We start from the raw sequence: 25,369 nt of genomic DNA, 5'->3' as shown, positions 1-25,369 counted from the left end.
TCGCTACACCGACAGCGACAACATTTCCTTTCAGACAGTCGGTTGATTTTATTGTTCTGTGTCTTTTGTTTTACCATTAAAATCATTATTGTAATCATTGCCCCTGGATGTAGCCATCTTTTACAGGTCATTACTTATTTTTACGGCCTTTCTTGGTGATCTTTACATATGTTGTGATTCGTTGTGTGATTAGGGTTGATTTTCACAGCTACACACAGATTTACAAATAATCGTAGTATTGTTACTGTTGGTTTGTTACTCTGCTAATTATTTAGGATGAACTCCGTTTAAACAGGGAGGAAATGTTGGATAAAAACTGACATTAATGTCTTTAACGGTTTAACATCTGGAGGTTTTAAACGAAGGTGCATCTGTTTAGGCTTTTGTAGCTCTAACAGGGAGGACTGACCTCGCCCTCGACTTGGTGCTGGTCCCCCTTATCAGTAGAACTCCCCTTGAGAAGTCCAGACAGCTCTATTGTTTTAGAAATTGCACCTGGAGTGCCTTCCTGCCTGAGAGTCTGTGAGAACCTCGAATGTTTGTGTGCAATTGTGTGTGCGTTCATCATTTCGTGTGACTGCCTTAATAAATACTCTTGGAGGACTTTGTCTGACGAGAGTGAACTGTCGGACCTCTGTGTGGTGTGTATTTCATTCTCCACTTTGCAAAGCCTAAATTGTTTTGTTGGTTGATTATTGGTATAGGTTTGATCAGCTGATTATTATGACCCCTGCGTGTTGAACTTTCCCTAAGGTAATCCTGGATGGGAGATAAAATTACCTAACAGAGACGATGGAGTTTAATCGTTGGATCGCGCACGGGACTGCATCAACGGAGAGGGGAGAGCGGGCAGCAGAGGGCGACAACGTCCTCTGCTGCCCGCGGATAAACAAAGGAACATCAGCCTGATGATGTTTGCAGCCGCAAACGAAACGTTGCAGGTAAATAAACCTTTTCTATGTTTTAAAAAGAACTGAAAGATGGATTATCAGCCATTTGCTTGTGACGAGCATTATATCGATGAAAAAAAAGATACTTACTTTCTCCAAACACTTGATTGTTTTTCTTCTGTAAACTTCTCCCCTTTTGTTGCTCTGGAAAAACAAACTGTTCAGGTACTAAAAGGTGCAAAGGGGCAGAAATCTGCAACACTGAGACATAACCTCGGGTACCTGAGAGTCTGACTGTGTCTGACGGCCTCCTGCAGCTCAAACAGACGCTGTTTGTACTGATTCTTCTCCATGACCACACGGGCCATTTCAGAACGGGAAAAGTGACGCATGGATGTTGACAGAGAGGCCTGAAAGGGGGGGGGGGGGGGGGGGGGGGTTTGATTAAGCATTTAGCAAGTTAACATCTACACTTCCCAACAGGAGCGTATAAACGGCTTACATCAGGATCTTCAGACTGACACGATTCCAGTTCTTTCCGCACTCTGAAAAATATTGAACAAGGAGCAGGTGAAACGGTTCATTTCCCAAAGGAGTACAAGTTTTCACTGCTGATCTGCTGCACCTCTTGATCTCCTCGTCTCTCTCCTTCAGCCGTCCCTCTAGTCTCTCCACGGTTTCCTGAAGAGTCGCCACTTCCAGGGTGAGGGCAGCGCGATCGTCGGTCAGCTCGACGACTCGAGATATCAGCGCTTTACGAGCAGCTTCAACCGATTCACTGAAAAAATGAGGAAATGAATGAAGGGGTGAAAAAAAAATAAATACTTTTTTTAATCATTGAGTTCCAGTCCAATCCAATTTTATTTATACAGCGCGTTTAAAAACAGCATGTCAGCTGACCAAAGCACTGCACAGAGTTAAAGCCATTCAAATTCACATACATACACATTAAACACAGATTTAAACTGTCGTAAAATTGAAACACCTAAAATCTAAACAAAAATTAAAACAGCCATTAAAAAGAGAAGTCAATAAAAACAGAAGAGAGGCACAGCATAAAAGACCGATCACTGACCAGAAGCTGAATTAAAGAAACGTGTCTTTAGACTGGATTTAAACTGTGCCAGTGAGGAAGCCTGGCATACCTCCAGAAGAGTTGATGCTCTTTAAGTGAAACTACTGAGCCCTGCAGGGTCAAAGGAAACTGCGTTTTTCCAACTTGACCTTGTTTTGCAGGAAATCAAGTTTATATTTCTTTTTTCTCTCTCTCCATGGTTCTGCTTCCATCAGCCATGCAAACAAATCATCGGAGGAGGCAGAGGAAGCTGTCCAGGGCGATGTAACTGGATGTTTATAAATTCAACATAAACTACCAGGTCAAAGTATGACTAAGACATCCTAACTCGTACGAAAACGGTCTCGTGCCAATCAGGGTTTTAATGCTCCTATAATTTTGGCCAAACTGGAACAAAAACAGTACAAATCTCTCCCCCTGGTGTTCGTCCTCCATCACGGTGGCCTTTCTTCACTGTTGTGTCTCGGCAGCTTCTTCACTGTAAAGCGAGCGGCAACATGAACTGTGTGGTTTAGTTATAAGGGGCGGAGCCTCACTGCACTCTGGTAGGGATAACTATAACAACGCACGCGACATTTCTTCATTTTCCTAAAAAGGATTTAACACATTTCACCTTTAAAACATCATCAAAAATCTTCTTTTAATGAATTTAACTTTTTAGCAAACCTTCAGTTTGAGGTCTTTATGGTCTGTTTTTGTTGTTGTTGCTTTTACGGCTCGACTACAGCCTCTGTAACCTGCGAAGTTTAATAAAACGATACAAACTGGAACAACAGACTTGATCGTTCGTTAGTTCGAGAATAACAGAAACTCCCAAGAAAAAAAAGGGAAAAAGAAATTTGGGATCTTGCAAAACAATGTTGATAAATAAATAAATAAACAAACAAACTGCTGCCAGGTTCTTGACGGGTACACACCGACGTAGCCACATTACACCTGTCCTGGCACATCTTCACTGGCTCCCTGTCATTTTCAGAGTGCAGTTTAAGTTACTGACTTTTGTTTTTAAAGCGCTCAGTGACCTGGCACCTTCCTACCTCTCTGCCCTTCTCACTCCATATGTGCCCACCCGCTCGTTGAGGTCGGCTGACCTATTGCTGCTGCACACGCCGCGGATGAGGCTCAAATCGCGGGGTGAACGAGCATTTGTCCATGCTGCCCCAAAGCTATGGAACTCATTGCCCATTGGAGTTCGGCAGGCTCCATCTCTGGCGGTTTTTAAATCTCGTTTAAAGACCCACTTTTACACTTTGGCTTTTAGACAGTGACTCGTTTTAGTGTTTTATTGTGTCATTGTTTTAATGTGTTCTTATTATTCATGTTTTCTCTGCTTTTAATTGAGATTTTATCCTTAGTTTTAGCTCCTTGTAATGGGTGTGTTTTGTTTTAGCCTGTGCAGCACTTTGGGCAGCTCCCATGCTGCATTTTAAATGTGCTATATAAATAAACTATGCTATGCTATGCTATGCTATGCTAAACAAATCTTCTATGGGTGCTCTGTTAGATTTTTCAAATCTGAAAGCAAAGCAGCACAAAAGTCATGAACAAAGTCTTCCTTAGGATTTAAAAGCCCGTAGAACCAATTCTAGCAGCAATAATTTAGCGGGGATCTAGAGGCTGCATGACAATTTTTTTTAAAGTCGACCGTCAAGTAATGAAAATCGAGTCGATGACGTCATACACCTGAAGCGGCTAAAACTGACGATGGGTGACCGAGCGTTTTTTTCTGACGCACAGGGGGTGGGGGAGGTCGGTAGGTTCACTGGAGTTTTTGACAATTAAAATTGCGCCCACATTTTCTACGTTAAACACATCTCTTTTAACTACGGTAGTTTCTGCTTCAGCCCTCTCCCCCCTCCCCCTGCGCAGCGGCTGCAAACTCACTGATGCGCCTGCAGCCTCTCAGAGTTCCTGCTAATCTAAACATTAATATAATTATTTCATTTTCTGTTCCTCACTTCTGATTACCTTCAATGGTGTCTGTTTGTTGCAACCAGCAGGTACAAAAACTAACTTGTTTTTATTTGACTATTTTTCTGTCCTGTCTGTTTATTATCTTCCTGCATCTCCTCTCAATCCTAAAGAAAAACTGCTACCTGGGTTCATATATTTTCACCTCATGAGTTACCTTTGAACTGCAGTTCTAAAAGATCTACCGGCTGCTAAAACAGCGGAGTGCTCGCCGGCCGCACCGGTAAGATGTGTCACCAGAGGACTAAACAGGTGATGCGCCCCGCTCCACAGCAGCGAAAAGCAACAGGCACAAATAAAAGACAGAAAACATAAAAGGAAATGAGCCGACATGAACGATCGTGTGTTAAATTAGTTTTTGAGGTGGCGACGCCTGATTTGATAACGTTACTGTGGCCGTGCTCAGGACGCAGATGTCTGGAGCGCATCAACGATCAGAGCTTTGCATGCGCAAGCTGGTTAAAGAGCAAGTCACCCCCTACAAGAAACTTACTCCACTCCCACTTCATGTTTGAAAAATGCAACAAATGCTGTTGCTTGGCAGACCGAGAGGGCGGAGCCGCTAACAAATACACACACACACAGGCTCACAATGGCACTGTGACATCATAATGTACCAGATGACATCATAGCATACCTCTTAGCCAATAGAGGTGGCAGATTTAAATTCAAATACAGTGCAGAATTTTTCCCTGACGACGGCGCAACACTGAGTTTTAGGCAGAATATTTGAATTTTAACCAAGATGCACTGAACTGCCAAATTATGGACTACACTTGTCTGTAGCACGATTAGACACTCCTTTATATAGTTTATCAGCAAAAAAAATGTGATTTGGGGGTGACTTGCTCTTTAAGGTTAGGATGGGGGTGAGGGGAAGGTTAAATTGCAAGAGGGTAAAGGTCACAATTCGGTCAAATGTCCGTTTTACCGCGTGCGTCAGATACCGACGCTCTGGCACAGCGCGTCACCTCCCGACGCGCAGGGGCTCACCACCTGCTGTCTTTTCCGAGGACTGCATTTTGTCAGTCATTATCACGTGACAGCGACTAGTCGATGAAAGGCATAAAAAGTCGCTACAGAGCAGTGAAGTCGACAGGTCGACTAGTTGATACAACCCCTACGGTGATCATCTTTTCAGTCTCTTTCTTGATCTCAAAGCTAAATATTTGCTGCTGCTTCGGGGATATTTGTCCTGCTGAATGACCCAATTCTGGCCAACCTCCTGCTGTCGAACGGAGGGCTTCACGTTGGACTCAAAGAAAACGTTCGTATAAAGAAGAGTTCAGTGTTGACTCAATGATTGAAAGACGCTCAGCGCAAAAGTTAAATCTTTAAAATTTTGGTTCAAAGACCTTGTTTCCAGATTTTTTCACCAGCCATGTTTTTTCCCCCATAAAGATGATGTTTTCTCATGACAGGCTTTATAAACAAGTGAAACGTGTTCATCGGGAAATTGTGAGATGTAGTTTCTCTTTTATGTTTTACCCATGTAGACAATCAACAATAATTATTTTAAACTTGATAGAAATCCTTAGCGTAGAATGACGGACGCTGATTTTTAAAAATAGTCTTAGTTCTTGTTTTGACCAGGTAAAATAATTTCTTTGTTGTTAATTAAAATATAAAAACGGGTTCCTACAGGTTTCATGAAGTTAAATTCAACACTTTAAGACATTTTCAAGACTTCTTATATAAAAATTGAATACCTATTTTCACAGCCCTGTCAGCAAAAAAAAAAAAAAAAAAAAAAAAAAAAAAGAGTCCTTGAACTCGTGTTCATTTATTTATTTTTGGTTTTTATTATATTTTGCCTAAACACTCGGTAGAGAACAGCAGCAGAGCGGTTTGTGCTTTCACAGAAAGGGCAGCTAGGTAACAAAAACACAATTAAATATAACAGCATCAGTGGGGCTGGGTACCGCTGGATATTTCTTGATACTACTACTACTCGATACTTTTGTTGAAATCAATATTTTTCAATTTTAACTCATTCACTGCCAAATTTGCATATTTTTTACTGTGTGGGCGTCGGACGAGCCCCCGCACCGTGAGAACAAACATCTCAGCTCTAAAGCCGATCTTCATCCGCATATGTCACACGTCAGGTGATCAGGAAGCAGAACATCCATGTGTTAGGAGATCGTTTTGGGCCGCTGCTGTAAAAAAAAAAAAGTGAGGCACGAACCGGAAAAGCTTCTGCCGACCACAATTCAACAACGGATTATGAAAGAACGGATAACGCTCGAAACGCGCGGATTCTTCCTGATGTAAGAGTTGAGTCCCCTCTTTGTTTTGGTTGTTTTGGCGTCGACATCATCCTAGCGCGCAACGTTCTGTCACTCTTACAAAACAGTAAGAACGATGAGAAACGCTGACAGCGAATGAAGAAGAAAGAAAAGACCTTTTCTATAGCGCCTCTCATGATAAAAATCACGAGGCGCTTCACAAAAACAAAAAATGTAAAAATATAAAAAATTTAGAAAATGTTAAAAAATATATTTTAAATGAGCAAAAATAGACAATTGTGATTAAAAAAAATATTAAGAAAGAGAGTCAATAGGAAAGAGGGAAATCAGTGGATCCTGAGGAAGGTGGAATAGGTGGGGAGAGCAGAATAAAGAGAGAGAGGTGAAGAAGGTCATACAAAAGCCAGCTTGAACAAGTGAGTCTTCAGCTGCTTTTTAAAGGAGACCACTGAGTCCACTGATCTCAGGCTCAGGGGGAGAGCTGGGTCAAAGGTCACACCAAGATTCCTGACAGAAGGTTTGGTGTGGGAAGCAAGCAGACCAAGAGAGTCTCTGACTTTGGGAACCAGCTTGTCTGGGGCACAGATGAGGATATCAGTCTTATCTTCATTCAGCTGAAGAAAGCTCCCAGCCATCCAGGTTTTGATAGAGTCTAAGCAGGTGTGTAACAGCTGCAGCTTAGACATCTGTGTTAAGTCCTCTGAGTTAACAGAGGATAAACGATTAGACATTTCGCCTCTGATTGGCCAACAGCAACACGACTCTACCATTGACTGTTTCTTTTCCAATGTTGATGTTTTATCTCCATAATTATCACAAGCCTGAAGTTCTGTCATGTAGTGGAGTTGCTAATGCTAACAGTTAGCTTCCACTAGCCGTGACGTGCTCTGCTCTCCTGGAAGCTAAACCAACAACAACTTTCCCCGTCGCAAGCTAAGGCGGGTGCTAATGTGACAGTGTGATGTAGATCTGTGTGACTTCTCTAATCTCAGAGTTTCCTCGTCTATTTTTTATCAGCTGCTAATGCAGGAAATAGGGGTAGAAGACTATTTTCATATTTAGCCGTCATGTTCAACTCAGAGTGACCGATCACATTTGATAAATAACAAGTAAAAACTGTTCATCAGTGAACTTAGAAAACTTCCAAGTGAGGCCAATTCCACCGACGCTGAAGAAATAACATTATAATAAAAAATAACTGCACGTGAGACTCACTGGGCAACTTTCAGATCCTCAAACTGAGCGAGAATCTCCTCAAACTGGTCGGTACCACCTAAACAAAGACAAAAGATGCGCATTCAAAAATAACAACACAATAAAAAAACATGTAAATAACTGTTTTTCACACTAAAATGCAGCACAGATTTTATGTTTATACTTGTCAGGCTGATGCAATCATCAAACTTTGAGTGCGTTCACCTCGAACGTTGGCCCCTTGGTCAACACTCTCCACATAATCCCGACTCAGTTCTGACAGCTCAGAGAAAACCGAGTCTGTATTCCGGAGATCCCACTCCATGCTGTCATCTTCATCCACCTCCTTGTCCTCCTCCTGGTCCTTTTTCTCCACCTCCCCTTCCTTCTTCTCTTCCACTTTCAGCTCCTCCACCTTCTTCCGTTCCTCCTCCAAGCTGCTCTCCAGCTCTTTTAGAGGTGCATCAGTACTCGTTTTAATAGGAGTGCTGGTTGTAGATATATACATATAATATATTAGTGACTTACATGAAACTTAACGAGCAGTCACAGTGACACTAAACTGGATTATGGCTCAGATTACCTCTCTTTTACATGATCATGAAACTGAATCAGCTCAGGTGTGGAGCTGATGATGTCGGAGACAAACGCATCCACAGCACAGTTCTCATTAATATCGTTCACTTTTTCTTCCTTGATTGCAAGATCTTCAAAACGCGGAGGACCGGAATTGGAATGTGGTCGCTGAATATTCTGCAAACACAAAAAAGAAGACGACAAAAAAATCCTAATGTTTCATTGTTGAACATTAACGACATTAAGTGCAAATTTAGTCACCTTTTCGTTGAATTTGGATTCGGACGAGACTTGAGACCGAAAGTCGGCATTCCTGAAACGCACATGATTCCTAAATTAAAAACAAAGAGTTAAAGAGAATTAAAGAAAGTTTAGTCACAACTTTAATGGTAAAACAGTAAATGGCCTGTATTTTGATATAGCGCCTTCTAGAGTCCTGGAACCCCCCAAGGCGCTTTACAACACAATCAGCCATTCACCCATTCACACACACATTCACACGCTGGTTGGGATGAGCTACGATGTAGCCACAGCTGCCCTGGGGCGCACTGACAGACGAGGCTGCAGAGCGCCACCGGTCCCTCCGACCACCACCAGCAGGCACGTGGGTTAAGTGTCTTGCCCAAGGACACAACGACAGCGACAGACTGAGCGGGGCTCGAACCTACAACCTTCCGATTACGGGGCGAGAGCTTAACTCCTGTGCCACCGTCGCCCACTTGACAACAACAAAATCAGCATGCAAAACTATTATTTGTTGTTCTAAACTATTGCAAATAACCAAAAATAGGATAGTGTTCATGAAATGTGTCCCGAGTGTTTGCTGTAAAACACCGCCTGACCACAATGAGTCGCCACCTGGACTTAACCGAGCAGTCCGGTAAGAGCCTCCTATTGGATAACTACTGCATGGGTGATTATCTCTCAGCTGAAACAAGTCTTTCTTGAACAACCTTGTGGAAAGACACATCTGGTGGTCGTGGAAAAGATGTTAGCGTGTTTGAGAAGGGTCAGATCACTGGCAGGCATCAAGCGGAGAAAACATCAAGGTGATGCAGAAATGACTAAAACTGGGTTAAGAACTTTCCAACACTTTATTAAAAACTGGCCTGAGTCCAGGTGGATCCTGCTCCAGAGTGACGGTGCATCAGGGTAAGAAGAGAGGCAGATGAAGAGATGCACCCATCATGTCTAGTGCTTACTAAACAAGCCTGTGGGGGCAGTGCTATGATCTGGGCTTGCTGCAACAATGTCAGTGAATATGTGCCGTAATCAAAGCTAAAGTTGGTCCAACAAAATATTAGAGTGCATGACCCTTTTTTGGATGGCGGCATCTTCTTTGGCTGGGCGGTGTATATTTTAAAGGCTTTGCTCATTCTTCTGCACTTTTCACCCACATTTTGTATTCTAGAGACACCGACGTTCGATCCTTGTGCAGCTCTGATCTGCCAATGCTGATTTTGTCTAAAAGAACTAAAAATATCAGGATCCTTTTCTTTTAAAACTTCTGTTCAGGTTGAAAGACGTCCTTCTGCTAGTGCGGCAAATCACTTAACAAGTGTTGACAGTCTGGGAAAATAGCTGGATTTTTATATTTCTGCCGGGCATTCATGTGTTTAAGAGTAATCACCAGTTAAAGCCACAAGCTAGGTGCCAACAACAGGTAGGAGACTTAAGATAAGGCCATGTATTTATGGTTGTTTGACTGAATCCATTGCATCCAGGCGGTGTTGACCTATTTTCTGCGACCATCAGATTCTGCGACTCTAGAGGGGACTCTTAAGGAAGGGGGTTGGATCTTAGCTTGCTTGAATAGCTTTTTCCACAAACATCTTCCTGTATGTCTGTGTCCTTTATGCAGTTTCTTTTTAGAAACTCAATTTTCCATTTTTATTTGTTATTCTAATTGCTGATGGTTACAATAGCCTTTGTGTATTCACCTGTATTATTTTGTCCTATTCTCTGAGGGTATGTGCTGCCTTAACAAGTGAATGTCCCCACTTTGGGATCAATAAATTCTTTTCTTTTCTCCTCCTCGTCTTCCTCCGCTTATCCGGGTCCGGGTCGCGGAGGCAGCATCCCAACTAGGGAGCTCCAGACCGTCCTCTCCCCGGCCACCTCCACCAGCTCCTCCGACAGGACCCCAAGGCGTTCCCGGACCAGATTGGAGATGTAACCTCTCCAACGTGTCCTGGGTCGACCCGGGGGCCTCCTGCCGGCAGGACATGCCCGAAACACCTCCCCAGGGAGGCGTCCAGGAGGCATCCTGACCAGATGCCCAAACCACCTCAACTGACTCCTTTCGATCCGGAGGAGCAGCGGTTCTACTCCGAGTCCCTCCCGAATGTCCGAGCTCCTCACCCTATCTCTAAGGCTGAGCCCGGCCACCCTACGGAGGAAACTCATTTCGGCCGCTTGTATCCGCAATCTCGTTCTTTCGGTCATTACCCAAAGCTCATGACCATAGGTGAGGATTGGGACGTAGATCGACCGGTAAATCGAGAGCCTGGCTTTCTGGCTCAGCTCCCTCTTCACCACGACAGATCGGTTCAGCGTCCGCATCACTGCAGACGCCGAACCGATCCGCCTGTCGATCTCCCAATCCCTCCTACCCTCACTCGTGAACAAGACCCCGAGATACTTAAACTCCTCCACTTGAGGTAGGACCTCTCCCCTGACTCGAAGTTGGCAATCCACCCTTTTCCACCATTCTATTCTATTCTATTCTAATATCTTCATAAACAGGGAAAAGTCCAGTTGAAGTCCAGTCATAAAAATAGTGTAGCTTACAGAGCAAGTCACTCCCTACCAGATTCTTACTCAACTCCCACTTCCTGTTTGAAAAATGCAACAAAGGCTGTTGCCTAGCAGACCGAGAGGGCGGAGCTGCTAACAAATACACACACTCACAACATTGTGACATCATAATGTACCATCTAACATCAAAGTGTACCTCTTAGCCAATAGTGATGGCAGATTCAAATTCAAATGCAGTGCTAGGTTTTTACCTGACGACAGTTAAACACTGACAGTTTTAGGCAGAATATTTAAATTTTAACTAAGATGCACTAAAATACCGAATTATTGACAGCACACGTCTACAGCATGATCAGACACTGATTTATATAGTTTATCAGCAAAAAATATTGATTTGGAGTGACTTGCTCTTTAAGATCAACACCAGAATTTAGTTCTTGGAGCAGCTTTTGGTCGCGAGGTCATGTTAAAGCTGTGGACACTAAATTATTTAGAGCCTTCCTGTGTGTGACACTGCATGCAGAGTGAGAAATGAGTCGTAAATGAACAAGTGCTGTAAATCACCTTAAAAGAGACTCCCGTTCAGAGTCCTTCCTCTTCTCTAGAAGTTCCCGGTGTGAGTGGCTCAGCTGAAGGAGAGAACATCAACGGTAGGTTAAAAAACAAAGAAGTATAGATGCAGTGTTACCGTAGCTGCATCGATCCAAAGTTCTTATTCACTCAAATGTTAAAAATGAAAAGTTCCTGTACAAGACGGAGTATTACTCCATGTGTCGTTTCAAGCAGTGAGCCCCCGTTACAAAGAGACGTCCAAATGCATCATAACCAGATTCTTCACATGGCTCCTGATTTCAAATGTAAGAATATGGATTCCTTTTTTCAAAGATCTTCTTTCAGGTTGCCAGATAATCACCAATATTAACCTAAGCTAGTAGGCTTCCATTTTACCCGTCGATCTTCGTTCCCATCTTCACCGATAGTCATGAGCTTTGGGTAATAAGCAAAAGAGCAAGATCATGAATAAAAGTGACCTAAAGGAGATTCCTCAGGGACTCGGCCATTTTAGGGAGAAGAGCTCAGACATTCCGAAGAGATTCTAAGTAGAGCGACCGCTCTTCCATGTTGAAAGGAGCCAGCTCAGGTGTTGGTCAGGATGTCTCCTGGAAGCCTCCCAATCCTGCCAGGAGGAGGCCCCCAGGTTATAAGCACCACATGGACAAGCACCATCATACATTGGTGATCTTCTCAGTCCCTACACCCCCAGCAGGTCCCTGAGGTCCAGTGATCAAAGCCTACTGGTTGTGCAGCACCAGGCTAAAGGTCAAAGGTGACAGATCATCTGCTGCTGTGGCCCCCAGACTCTGGACCTCTGTTCCCCTGAGCCTGAGATCAGTGGACTCAGTGGTCTCCTTTAAAAAGCAGCTGAAGACTCACCTGTTCAGGCTGGCTTTGGTGTGACCTTCATCGCCCTCTCCTTGTTCTGTTCTCCCCACCTATTCCACCTTCCTCAGGATCCACTGATTTCCCTCTTTCCTATTCACGCTCTCTCTTTCTTTACATTTTTAATCACAATTGTTTATTTTTTGCTCATTTTAAATATATTTTTAATCATTTTCTAAATTCTTATTTACATTTTTTGTTTTCGTGAAGCGCCTCGTGATTTTTATCTTGAGAGACGCTTTAGAAAAGATCTTCTTCTTCTTCCAGGAAAAGTAAGAGGGATTATGTCTCCATGTTGGCCTGGGAAGGGGAAAGAGCAGTTTGGGCCTCTCTGCTGGATCCCCAACACACACATCCTGGACTCAGAAAGGCAGGTGAAAACAAACGGATGGACGAACCAACCTTTCAAGCATAGCTCACATGAAGTCAAGACTGGGGTTTTGGAAAGTCTATCCCAACATAAGCCTCGTTTTTCCACTCCATAACCTGCTGTTATGTACATTCAGAGCATTTCAGTGTTTTCAGCTGCTTCTGACACAAATTTCCTTCTTCAATATTAGCAGTTTTGCTCATTCTAACCCCTTTAATAAGTACCAAACTCGATCTTCATCTGATCTAAACCTGTTTGTGCACTCTTTGTCCACAAAGCCAACTGAAATCTTCGCTCAAACCTAAAGCCTTGATAGTGAGCTAAAACTTGAGCTTTATCATAGCAAGTTTTATTCAAGTGGTTTCTGGGTCGTTTCTGATCCACTAAATCAATTCTGTTTATTTTCAAACAGAGCTTTAAAAACAAATCCCATCACCGGAGGTCACCGGGGAAGGATGTGGGAACTCATTTGAGCAGCAGGTGTGAAATCACGGAGTTATTCATAGACTAGTTGGAGCTCCACGGACGTGTCTAACCTTGTTGTGAGTGTGCCTCAGTGTACTCAGCTCTCTACTCAGATTGGCTTTTTGCTCCTCCAAGGCCACCACTGTGAGAAAAACAAAGACGTGACCTTAAAGAAAGACACTAAACAGACATCAACCTATATCAATAAAAACATTTATTTATTCTTCAGCGTCTTTTTACAGAATTTAGAGAAATGCTAAAAAGGAAAAAACGAACAAAAGACTGTAGGAATTAAAATAAATGAAGTGTGTAATGTAAAAAAAAAAAAAACTCACACTGATCAGCCTGTTCTCGGGCTTTCCTCTCCAGTTCTCTCTCTCTGCGTTCTCGCTCCTTCTCTCTCCCCTTAATGGCTCTCCGCTCTTGTTCGATTTGGTCATCCAACTCCAGATACCGCTAAAAGAAACCAGGACGGAACAGTTCAAGAACAGGGAATATAAATCTGTGATAAGGCCTAGTCCACACGTAGCCGGGTATTTTTAAACGAATATCCGCCCCTCCAAAAACTTGCATCCACACCACCTCGTTTTTAAAAAAAACTCTGTCCACACGTACCTGGATAAATACGTTGTTAAGGACATGCCAGACCTGTAGGCGGCAGTACTTCTCCCGTTCTTAACCTCGTCCTTCGTCTGTGGTCTTCCGCAAGGAGCAGTAATTCCGCTTGCAAAAACAAACAAGCAAAAAGCGCTTGGACAATTGATAAAGCGAGCGCAGCTCTGAGGGCTTCCATGCTGTCGGCTAGTGTAAAAACAGGTCGCACACGTGATGTCAGCATTTTTTGTCGCGGAAAGTGACGTTGCAGACCTTAAAATCCGGTTTTGTCCGTCCACACGCAGACACCCAAAACGGAGAAAACGCAGATCTTCACTTTGGCCGGAGTTTTTAAAAAGATCCGTTTTCGTGTAAAAAAAAAAAAAAACGTTTTCCTGTGGATGACAGGCCAAAACGTAGAAAAATATCTACGTTTTGGCAGATCCCCGGCTACGTGTGGACAGGGCCTAAATCTTAGCATTTCACTGAAATCAGAACCTCCCCAGAAGCTGTTCTCGCTCAGCTTTCTTGCTTTCAGCCTCCTCTTCGTTTTCCCTCAGCTGGAATTTGTATTTGTCATTACCTCTCCCTGGGCTGCCACCTTACTATGGTGGAGGGGTTTGAGTGTCTCAATGATCCTAGGAGCTAAGGTGTCTGAGGCTTTCTGCCTCTGGTAGGGTCACCCATGGCAAACGGGTCCTAGGTGAGGGATCAGACAAAGAGCAGCCCGAAGACCTCTTATGATGAATAATATAAATGGAAACCGTGTTCCCTCGCCAGGACGTGTGTCACCGGGGCCCCCCTCTGGAGCCAGGCCTGGAGGTGGGGCACGTTGGCGAGCGCCTGGTGGTTGGGCTTTCACCCATGGAGCCCGGCCGGGCACAGCCCGAAGAGGAAACGTGGGTCCCCCTTCCCATGGGCTCACCACTCGTGGGAGGGGCCAAAGGAGTCGGGTGCAGTGTGTGACGGGTGGTAGTCGAGGGCGGGGACCTTGGCGGTCTGATCCACGGCTACAGAAGCTGGCTCTTGGCACATGGAATGTCACCTCTCTGGTGGGGAAGGAGCCTGAGTTGGTGTGTGAGGTTGAGAGGTTCCGACTAGATATAGCCGGACTCAACTCAACGCATGGCTCTGGCTCTGGAACCAGTTTCCTTGAGAGGGGTTCGACTTTCTACCACTCTGGAGTTGCTCCCACTGAGAGGCACCGAGCAGGGGTTGGCATACTAGTTGCCCCCCATCTTGGCGCCTGTACGTTGGGGTTTACCCCAGTGGATGAGAGGGTAGCCTCCCTCCGCCTACGTGTGGGGGGACGGGTTCTGACTGTGGTCTGTGCTTATGCACCAAACTACAGTTCAGACTACCCACCCTTTCTGGAGACCTTGGAGGGGGTGCTGGAGAGCGCTCCTTCCGGTGACTCCCTCGTTCTGCTGGGGGACTTTAACGCTCATGTGGGCAACCACAGTGAAACCTGGAGAGGTGTGGTTGGGAGGAACGGCCCACAGGATCTGAATTTGAGTGATGTTTTGTTATTGGACTTTCTGTGCCAGTCATGGATTGTCCATAATAAACACCATGTTCAGACATAAAGGTGTCCATATGTGCTCTTGGCACCAGGATACCTTAGGCCGCAGATCAATGATCGACTTTGTTGTTGTTTCATCTGACCTGCGGCCGCATGTCTTGGACACTCAGGTGAAGAGAGGGCGGAGCTGTCAACTAACCACTACCTGGTGGTGAGCGGGCTCAGATGGTGGGGGAGGATGCCGATCAGACCTGGCAGGCCCAAACGTATCGCGAGGGTCTGCTGGGAGAGTCTGGCAAAGTCTCCTGTCAGATGGAGCTTCAATTCCCACCTCCGATAGAACTTCCAAAATGTTCCGGGGGAGGCGGGGGACATTCACCCCGGCTTTCCACAGCAGCCGTCAGCAGCACGTTACTGCAGCAGCACGTCATAGCTGCTGATAGGAACGGCTGTGGTCAACAGAACCTTTTCCACTGGAGCCGTCAGCAGCGCGAGTTGGCCGCGTCTCAGGAGCAGCATGTCGTGGCCTTTACGCGCCGGTTCTATTTCCTACGCGCGACGCCTCTGAAACGGGTCAAGTTCGACATTTTTGGGGAAGGAAAGACAGGAAATCGGACGCGGAAATGGAGAGAAGCTCCCGAGATTTTCAGAATAAAGAACGTACTGCCTTCCGGTCGCTTTACTTTAAAAAAGGTTACTAACTGTGCGTCCCCGTGAGAAGTTATCACCTAGCTAGCGGTCTCCTTTGTTTTTCAGGTCCGTATTGGCGATTATAAAACGGACAGAACATAAAACACAAACATTTTGGAGCCATGTTGTAGTTTTCTCCTGCTTGTTGTTGTGTTTACTGACGAAGTCACTCGTGTGACTTCGTGCTCTGTCGGTGACAGCTGCTCCCCTGCTGATTCGCGTCTCGTGGGAAGGGCCAAGCAGCAGCTTACGCGAGCAAGACGTGCTGCTGCAGTAACATGCTGCTGACGGCTCCCGTGGAAACCCGGGGTGAGTCTGAATGGACCCTGTTCTGTGCCTCCATTGTTGAGGCGGCCGACCGGAGCTGTGGTCGCAGGATCGTCGATGCCTGTCGTGGTGGCAACCACTGAACCCGCTGGTGGACACCGGCAGTTAGGGATGCTGTCAAGCTGAAGAAAGAGTCCTATCAGGTCTTTTTGTCCTGTGGGACTCCAGACGCAGCTGACGGGTACCGGCAGTCCAAGCGGAAAGCGGCTCGGGTGATCGCCAAGGCAAAAACCCAGGCAAGGAGGAGTTCGGTGAGACCATGGAGCAAGACTTCCGTACGGCTTCGAGGAGTGTGCTATCAACACTATCTATAGTGGGGACGGTGTGCTGCTGACCTCTACTCAGGACATTGTGGATCAGTGGGCAGAATACTTCGAAGACCTCCTCAATCCCACCGACACGTCTTCCAGTGAGGAAGCAGAGTCTGGGGACTTTGGGTTGGCCTCTCAAATCTCTGGTGCTGAGGTCACTGAGGTGGTTAAAAAGCTCCTCTGTGGCAAGGCTCCAGGGGTGGATGAGATCCGCCCGGTGTTCCTTAAGGCTCGGGATGTTGTGGGGCTGTGTTGGCTGACGCAGCTCTGCAATACCACATGGACATCGGGGACAGTCCCACTAGACTGGCAGACCGGGGTGGTGGTCCCCTTATTTAAAAAGGGGGACCGCAGGGTGTGTTCCAACTACAGGGGGGATCACACTCCTGAGCCTTCCTGGTAAGATCTATTCAGGGTTTCTGGAGAGGAGGGTCCATCGGATTGTTGAACCTCAGATTCAGGAGGAGCAATGTGGTTTTCGTCCTGGCCGTGGAACACTGGACCAGCTCTATACCCTTAGGGGGATCCTGGAGGGTGCGTGGGAATTTGCCCAACCAGTCTACATGAGTTTTGTGGATTTGGAGAAGGCGTTTGACCGCGTCCCTCGGGGGGGCCCTGTGGGGGGTACTCCGGGAGTATGGGGTACCAGGCCCTCTGATACGGGCTGTTAGGTCCCTGTATGACCGGTGTCAGAGCTTGGTCCGCATTGCCGGCAGTAAGTCGGACTCGTTCCCAGTGAGAGTTGGACTCTGCCAAGGCTGCCCTTTGTCACAGATTCTGTTCATAACCTTTATGGACAGGATTTCTAGGTGGAGCCAAGGTGTGCAGGGCATCCGTTTTGGTGGCCTGAGGACCTGCTTTTTGCAGATCTGGTCCTGTTGGCTTCATAAGAACGTGATCTTCAGCTTTCGCTGGAACGGTTTGCAGCAGAGTGTGAAACAGCTGGGATGAGAATCAGCTCCTCTAAATCTGAGACCATGGTCTTGATTCGGAAAAGGGTAGAATGCCTTCTCCGGGTCAGGGATGAGGTCCTGCCCCAAGTGGAGGAGTTTAAGTATCTCTGGGTCTTGTTCTCGAGTGAGGGAAAACTGGAGCGTGAGGTCGATAGGCGGATTGGTGCTGCATCTGCAGTGATGCGGGCGTTGTACCGGTCTGTCGTGGTGAAGAGAGAGCTGAGTCAGAAGGCGAAGCTCTCAATTTACCGGTCGATCTACTTTCATACCCTCACCTATGGTCATGAGCTTTGGGTAGTGACCAAAAGAACGAGATTGCGGATACAAGCGGCCAAAATGAGTTTTCTCCGAAGAGTGGCTGGGCTCTCCCTTAGAGATAGGGTGAGAAGCTCGGTAGCTCGGCCATTCGGGAGGGGCTCGAAGTAGACCAGCTGCTCCTCCACATCGAGAGGAGCCAGTTGAGGTGGCTCGGGCATCTGGTTAGGATGCCTTCTGGACGCCTCCCTGGTGAGGCTTTCCGGGCACGTCCAACCGGGAGGAGACCTAAAGGTAGACCCAGGACACGGTGGAGGGACTATGTCTCTCACCTGGCCAGGGAACGCCTTGGGATTCCCCCGGAGGAGCTGGCCCAAGTGGCTGGGGAGAGGGAAGTCTGGGCCTTAGGCTACTGCCCCCGCAACCAGACTCCGGATAAGTGGATGAAAATGGAAGGATGAATGGAACAGTTCAAGAAAAGGGAATATAAACCTGTGATATAAATCTTAGCATTTCACTGGAATCAGAACCTCTTGACTTTCTTTCCGGAGAGCTTTCTCTGCTTGGTATCTCTCCAGCAGCTGTTCTCGCTCAGCTTTCTCGCTTTCAGCCTCCTCTTCTTTTTCTCTCAGCTGGAATTTGCAGGAGGCCAGGCCCTCCAGGACCCACACCAACGTGGGCACCAGGGACTCCACCACTCCTTCACCGTGGGTCTCAACAACAGTCTTTAGCAGGATCAAGCAGCACAAGGAGAATAGGGATTTTTAAACCAAATGTGAATTAAATTTTCATTCTTATTGCCTAAGAACACACAAAAATGCATAAAAGCATACCTGCAGCTCTGAATACAGTTTTCCTGCCTCCTCACTGACGATATTGGGATCCAGCTCCAGCTCTCCCGTGCCACACAGAATTTTCTCACTGCACTCCATCTCCAGATTATTTTAAATCCCTACACTCACCTGTCAAAAACTGACCCAAATTCCAAAAAAAAAAAAAAAAAATCACTATACTGTCCCACAAACTAAAACAACTAGTTCAGCTGGCTCACTCACATTTCTACCAACACAAGCACCACCCATTTTTAGCTGACAAGCATCTTCGGGAGGGGGTTTAAAGCACATTCTGAAAATAAATACAATAATGCATCATAATCAAGGTTTAAAAGTTTAAAAGACACAAATAATCTCAATCCTGAAACTCACATGAGTCGTTTTACATTGAGAAGATTAAAAAAATGATTTTTTTTTGTTCAAGCTTAAAACCAATACAAAGACATGATGTTATTAATACTAAACCACACATGCATGACTGAAGGGACTTTCACTTAAACCAAAAAATAAAAAGCACAAAGATTTCAAAAGACTTAGTTTTAGGAGTAGGATAAAAATTGGATGATAATTGAAAACAATTAGCAGACAGAAATAATGCTATTTTTGGCCTCTCTTCTACAGCATTTCATTATTTAGTCTATGGAACAACAATCTCATTGCAGTTTCCCCAGAAATGATTAGCTGTGTGAATTACTGCAATTATTTTACAACAAGTCATAAACTACAACATTTACTCAATAAAAGTACATGGATAATGTAATAATATTATAAAATTAGCCATTAGGCACTGATATTAATCTTGCAGAATAGTTTAAAAATAACACTTCAACAGACTAACTTTAAATACAATCCTAACACGTCAGCAACTGGTTGTATTTATCGGCGGTTAGCCTTGTTGTTAGCTTAAAAGTGCAGTAAAAATGTCACACATCAGCTGGTGTTCTGTATAAATAAGTAACCAGACTGACAGTGGACACCTTGACTCTTGAAGACCGTAGAAACACTCAGCAAGATTACAAAGTTGCGACTGTAAGCCAAAATATACAGGTAGTGTCGCTTCGCTGTTCCGCTAAGTTCATCAAACTCACCTCCACGACTGTCTCCAGGGTGACTTTCATTTGACTACTGAACAATCCCAAAATTTCGGTCTATTTTCCCTCCGCGACGATATTAATTACTCCGAAGAAGGGATTGCTGTTTCATTATTGACGTGCGCATACATGTTTCAGTGTGTCCAACCAGAAGCTTGTATTTGTTGCCTTTGACCAATAGGATCACAGAAGAGGCGGGACTTGTGCAGTTTTGTTTTCAGAAGGGAAAAAAAGGTTTCCTGAAACTTGAACGGTGACACGTGACTAAGGAGGTGGCTGTCAGGTGATCAGTAAACCCTTTTACCTTTTACAAAGCCATACCTGTTGAAATACCATAAAATTAGCAAGTCTGTTCTTCTTGCGACAATGATTACAGCAGCATCTTAAACTTGACTCGCGTTTAAGTCGTGCTGGTGATGTTTATTTCAGTTGAAGATGAATCACACGAAAGGGAGCGACAGTTAGAGACGTGTGCAAATGTGTATAAAATCTGCATACTCGAAAATGTTCCAGAAAATCTGCTTATTTAGTTTAATTAAGTGTATCAGTTTCATAGTCGTTCTTTTTTTATTGTACATAATGTTGAAGAATTTCATAGGATGGATTTCCTTTTTCTTCCAGTAGATGGAGACTCCAGCGCGTGTTTTCATGTGTTTTTCTGCCTTTCTCGTGATAGAAATGAGAACGAGCTTCATAGAAATAAATTTTATCTTTAGAGTTTTGTTTCGTTCTGTGTTAAATCCCATGTAAGATAACTCAAATGGTTGTTTTGTTCACTATTGATAAATATAGTTCAAGAAAACAGGATACAGGAAATAAAATATCCCACCACTACAGTAGTTATCAAATACAGCACTTGAATGTTTGTAATTGGCCTAGGGCAGTAATTCCCAACATGGGGTCCCCCAAAGATTCCAGGGGCCCCCAAAATTTTGTCTGTCCCGATGTTGTAAAGTTACCAAGATTGCATTTGTAGATATGACATTTATAAAAATCTCAATAACACACCCAATAGCATAATCAAAACTCTGTATAAGAGTCATAACTCTGTGTGTCTGTACAGCTAAGTGTGAAGCAGCTGTGATGAGAATCAGCTCCTCTAAATCTGAGATTATGGTCTTGAGTTGGAAAAGGGTGGAATGCCTTCTCCGGGTCAGGGATGAGGTCCTGCCCAAGTGGAGGAGTTTAAGTATCTATGGGTCTTGATCACGAGTGATGGAAAGATGGAATGTGAGATCGACAGGCGGATTGGTGCTGCGTCTGCAGTGATGTGGGAGTATCGATCTGTTGTAGTGAATAGAGAGCTCAGCTGGAAGGCAAAGCTCTCGATTTACCGGTTGATCTACGTTCCTACCCTAACCCATGATCACGAGCTTTGGGTAGTGACCAAAAGAATGAGATCGTGGAAAAAAGCGGCCAAAATGAGTTTTCTCCGCAGGGTGGCTGGGCTCTCCCTTAGAGATACGTGAGAAGCCCGGTTATCCAGGAGGGGCTCGTAGTAGACTTGCTGCTCCACCACATCGAGAGGAGTCAGGTGAGGTGGCTCGGGTATCTGGTTAGGATGCTTCCAGGCCGCCTCCCTGGGGATGTTTCCCGGGTACGTCCAACCGGGAGAAGACCGAAAGGAAGACCCAGGACACGCTGGAGGGACTATGTCTCACTGGCCAGGGAATGCCTTGGGATTCCCCTGAAGGAGCTGGCCCAAGTGGATGAGGAGAGGAATGTCAAGGCCTCCCTGCTTAGGCTGCGGCCGATCCCGGATGACCGGCCGAAAAAGGATGGAGGGTGTCTGTATAAAGTTTGTAATAATCACTTTTAATGAGCGTATGTGGGTACAAGTTAGGATTAGGGGGTTCCTTGGCTTGTCCTTGACACAGTCAAGAGGGTCCTCAAGGAGAAAAGGCTAGGAACCGCTGGTCTAGGGAACGGACTGCTTTTATCAGTTTCAAAGTGATAACAGGCTAACAAACTAAATGAATGTGATGTAATGTTTTTATTCCCAGATTTTGATAAACAATATTAGAGAAATTTTGACCAGACAGTACAAAACAATAATATGAATGAATGAATGTTTATTTCAGTACACATTTCCCAACCTGGGGTTCGTGACCCCCCAAGGGGTTTACACATTTTACACACGTGTGCATTTACAGCAGGGGTTTCAAATCGAAATAGACCAAAGCTAGTGCTGGTTCATGCCCCTCCCAGATTAGGCCTACCTGCAGGCATCAACACAATCAATGAAGAGCATTTAAAGTAAATGATTCAGGATGTTGTAAACTAATCAAAGCTAGGTTCTTGATAGTATTACAAAATTAGCATGAGAATGACATAATTTTGTGCTATGATACATGACAAAGTAAGTTCTTTAAAGCAATTTTATGCAACAAAGTTAGTATTAAAAAATAAAATTATCACACAAAATAAATGTAATGAAGATATAAAAGGCAGAAGTTGCAGACTATGAGGTTAACTATATGGATAAATAATCAAATTTAAAAGGAAAATATGCCAAAAAAGAGAATATAAATATAATATATTAATAATATTGATTTAATATAGACTACAAGCTTATATGCTGACTTAATAGCAGCATCTGGTGAGGTTTGTTTCATCCAACATTTTTTCTGACTATTGAACAGTAGCTAGTTTATTTATTTATTTTATTAAAGACCAAGTTCACTGAGAAACAGTTTTTCACTTGTTATTTTTGAAGTATACGAAAGTCACTCTGAGTTTCACATGCAGGCTTCTTATGAAATAAACGTAATAAATATTTTGTAGCTTAAAATCTCTATCATCATTTCAGCTGAGTAAAAAAGTACACAAGATGTCGTAGAAATGTAAAAAGGCGCGTTGTAGAGATGTAGAACACAGCTTGTGAATTCATAGCCTGAAAGAACACATTTCCCTAAAATAACAAACGCTAAATAGTTAAGACAAAAGAAGAAACAGGAGTTTTTGGGTGCCGCTGATAAGGAGTGAGAATGTTTTGAACAGGAAAGAGGGCCCCCCTCTGGACGGTTTAGTACATAATCATTTTATCTCAGTCTTCTTTTATACTGTGACTTTTTTAATCACTTCTTCACCCTCCACAAGAACTTGTTTGCCATCCTGTCTTTCCTCTCGTATAATCATTCTCTTCTTCTTCGTCAGGACGTGAAACAATGCTGTGCTGGCCACCATCACAAAGCTGAAGGCCAGAATCACAAACCCAAGTCCCAGTAGATGAGAGACTCCTGCCTGCAGCTGACTCAACTGGTCCCACAGCCCCACGGCCACACAGCTGAAACCAATCAGCGCCCCCCAAAATGCAAAGGCCATCATGCAGGATCGACAGGAGAGCTCCACACCCCCAGTCACCACGGTGATGCCTACCACCGAGACAACTCCTTTAGGTAGGGTCACCGTCTCTGGTGTGCACTGGAAGGAGACGGTCGAGGGGACATCTGTTAAAGCTGAAGGATCAAGGGTTTCCATCGTGGCTGTCATGGTTGGTTTTTATCACTCGCTATAGGCCCCCTTAATCTCCACGTCGTCGTTGACTCCTACAACACAACCAATAGCTCTATTTAGGAAAAAAAAAATACTTATATTATATATATATATATATATATATATATATATATATATATACATATACATACACACACAATGTATGTATATATATATACTTATATATATGTATATATAAATATATGTATGTATATATATCTATTATAAAATATATATATATACATATATATATAAGTATATATATATATATATATATATATATATATATATATATATATATATATATAAGTGTATATATATATATATATATATATATATATATATATATATATATATATATACTTATATATATATGTATATATATATATTTTATAATAGATATATATACATATATATATTTATATATACATATATATGTATATGTATATATGTATACATATACATATATATATATATATATATTTACATGCATACATACATACATACATTATGTGTGTGTGTATGTATGTATCTATATAAATGTGTATATATATATATATATATATATATATATATATATATATATATATATATATATATATATATATATATACATACATACATACAAACATACATACATTATGTGTGTGTGTGTGTGTGTGTATGTATATATGTACATATATACATACATTATATATATATCCTGGGTGAAGGTCTCATACATATATATATATATATATATATATATATATATATATATATATATATATATATATATATATATATATATATACATACATACATACATACATTATGTGTGAGCGTGTGTGTATGTATGTATATATGTACATATATACATACATTATATATATATATATCCTGGGTGAAGGTCTCATATATATATATATATATATATATATATATATATATATATATATATATATATATATATATATACATACATACATACATACATTATGTGTGAGCGTGTGTGTATGTATGTATATATGTACATATATACATACATTATATATATATATATCCTGGGTGAAGGTCTCATATATATATATATATATATATATATATATATATATATATATATATATATATATATATATATATATATATACACATAAATGAGACCTTCACCCTGCATATATATATTTAATTTCCATGAAAATTGAAAAGTAATTTAAAGTAAAAGCATATTTTCTCTCATACTATATAACATTTAATCAGTAAATGCAATAAATACAAGTTTGATTTTAAAGAAGAAACATTGTCATACAAAAAATAAACAAACCAAAAAGAAGCACTACATACCTCAGTGTTGGGTCAGGAATACTCCAGGGCGAAGGTCTCATTTATATTTACCAGAAAAACTGCCAAATGTTGCTGCCGACCTTCTCCCTGGACAGTAGCTGTAGAAATGGGGGCTGATTCCCAGATTCCTCTAAAATACTCGAGACCTGGCAAAATGGCAGACAAAATTATCAAGATTAGTTTGTTTGTTCCCCTCTTTTTCCTTGTGTTTAGTAGGAAGCTCTTGTCTGTCATTACGCGTCATTACAGCCCATTAACAGATATTTATCTAGAAACAACTCCCTTCCTCTTTTTCTTTAGCTTTCAGCTCAGGATCAGAGTTGTGTCTAACCAGCCCATTGTATTGGTTAAGCACACATTTTCCCTTTCCCAGAGTATTGTCCGCTCCCGCGTTCACATTTAACTCATGCTGAAGGTAGCGAGGTGCAGGTTTATTCCCATTGTGGTGCTCAAATCTTGTTTCTGACACATAAAGGTGAGGAAACTTGATATGATTGGGATTTACTTTCCTTGAGCTCACGTAAACGTACGTGGCTGGTTTGTTTTGATACTCTGAGTTTGGCGGATTCATGATATACATGTCGGTCGCGACATTCACCTGTTGATACTCAAGAGCAGGTGAAGCTAGGGACGGTCCATTAATAGGGTATAATCCTGCACAGCCAATACGGTTGTTGCCATGAGCCAAATTGTAGATCTTCTTAGGTGTGCTTAGATTAACGTGCACTCCTGAAAACCTTACACGATTTACATCCATTAAAAGAAGCGTAAATAAATGTTTGTAATTCAGATTTATTAAATTCAGTTATCTTTATTATCATTGCAGTGTGGTTTGTGGATGGGAATAAAGGAAATACATAAAAGAAAAACTAAAATAAAGACAAAAATAAAACCCTAGCCAAAAATCCTGACTCCTAAAATGACCTCAACCCGAACCGTACGCCTAAAGATTTGGTTCTTGCGAGAGATTGAGGAAAATAAATGAAAG

General features: G+C 43.1%; 2 protein-coding genes and 1 long non-coding RNA gene across 6 annotated transcripts in view; 1 reads left to right on the top strand and 2 right to left on the bottom strand.

Moving 5' to 3' along the window:
* si:dkey-17m8.1 (C-Jun-amino-terminal kinase-interacting protein 4) overlaps positions 1-19,711 on the bottom strand; it is a 29,821-nt gene extending 10,110 nt beyond the window's left edge. For 2 of the 4 annotated variants that reach the window (XM_015950559.3, XM_054741359.2), the window contains exons 1-15: positions 19,561-19,693; positions 18,695-18,764; positions 18,473-18,611; positions 18,170-18,364; positions 13,323-13,443; positions 13,059-13,129; positions 11,277-11,341; positions 8,217-8,286; positions 7,963-8,132; positions 7,605-7,867; positions 7,401-7,458; positions 1,516-1,668; positions 1,393-1,435; positions 1,173-1,300; positions 1,041-1,094 (exon numbers count right to left, since the gene is read on the bottom strand). In XM_015950559.3, coding sequence (XP_015806045.3) covers positions 1,041-1,094; positions 1,173-1,300; positions 1,393-1,435; positions 1,516-1,668; positions 7,401-7,458; positions 7,605-7,867; positions 7,963-8,132; positions 8,217-8,286; positions 11,277-11,341; positions 13,059-13,129; positions 13,323-13,443; positions 18,170-18,364; positions 18,473-18,571 — 1,490 coding nt within the window. In that variant the 5' untranslated portion in view covers positions 18,572-18,611; positions 18,695-18,764; positions 19,561-19,693. Of the gene's footprint in view, positions 1-1,040; positions 1,095-1,172; positions 1,301-1,392; positions 1,436-1,515; positions 1,669-7,400; positions 7,459-7,604; positions 7,868-7,962; positions 8,133-8,216; positions 8,287-11,276; positions 11,342-13,058; positions 13,130-13,322; positions 13,444-18,169; positions 18,365-18,472; positions 18,765-19,560 lie in introns of those variants that run through there. The other 2 variants (XM_070551142.1, XM_015950561.3) reach the window with 2 other exon arrangements.
* On the top strand, positions 820-22,839 carry LOC139069884 (uncharacterized). Its single transcript, XR_011520553.1, has 3 exons — positions 820-941; positions 12,420-12,522; positions 22,720-22,839. It is a non-coding gene; the product is annotated as an uncharacterized lncRNA (long non-coding RNA).
* LOC107379692 (transmembrane protein 100) lies at positions 22,394-24,503 on the bottom strand. The gene is made up of 2 exons (XM_054741395.2): positions 24,382-24,503; positions 22,394-23,111 (listed from the first exon to the last, which is right to left on the bottom strand). Exon 2 carries the CDS (start codon positions 23,053-23,055, stop codon positions 22,621-22,623), a length of 435 nt encoding a protein of 144 aa, XP_054597370.1. The 5' UTR covers positions 23,056-23,111; positions 24,382-24,503; the 3' UTR covers positions 22,394-22,620.
* Positions 24,504-25,369: the final 866 nt, after the last annotated feature.

Source organism: Nothobranchius furzeri, chromosome 5 (assembly GCF_043380555.1).
Source record: "Nothobranchius furzeri strain GRZ-AD chromosome 5, NfurGRZ-RIMD1, whole genome shotgun sequence".
Lineage (NCBI taxonomy): Eukaryota > Metazoa > Chordata > Actinopteri > Cyprinodontiformes > Nothobranchiidae > Nothobranchius > Nothobranchius furzeri.
Note: the sequence above shows the minus strand (reverse complement) of the source record. Positions and strands in the feature narration are given on the sequence as shown.

Bases quoted from the DNA above. Each gene is read 5' to 3' on its own strand.
- LOC107379692 (XM_054741395.2), bottom strand. From the start codon at position 23,055: ATGACAGCCACGATGGAAACCCTTGATCCTTCAGCTTTAACAGATGTC.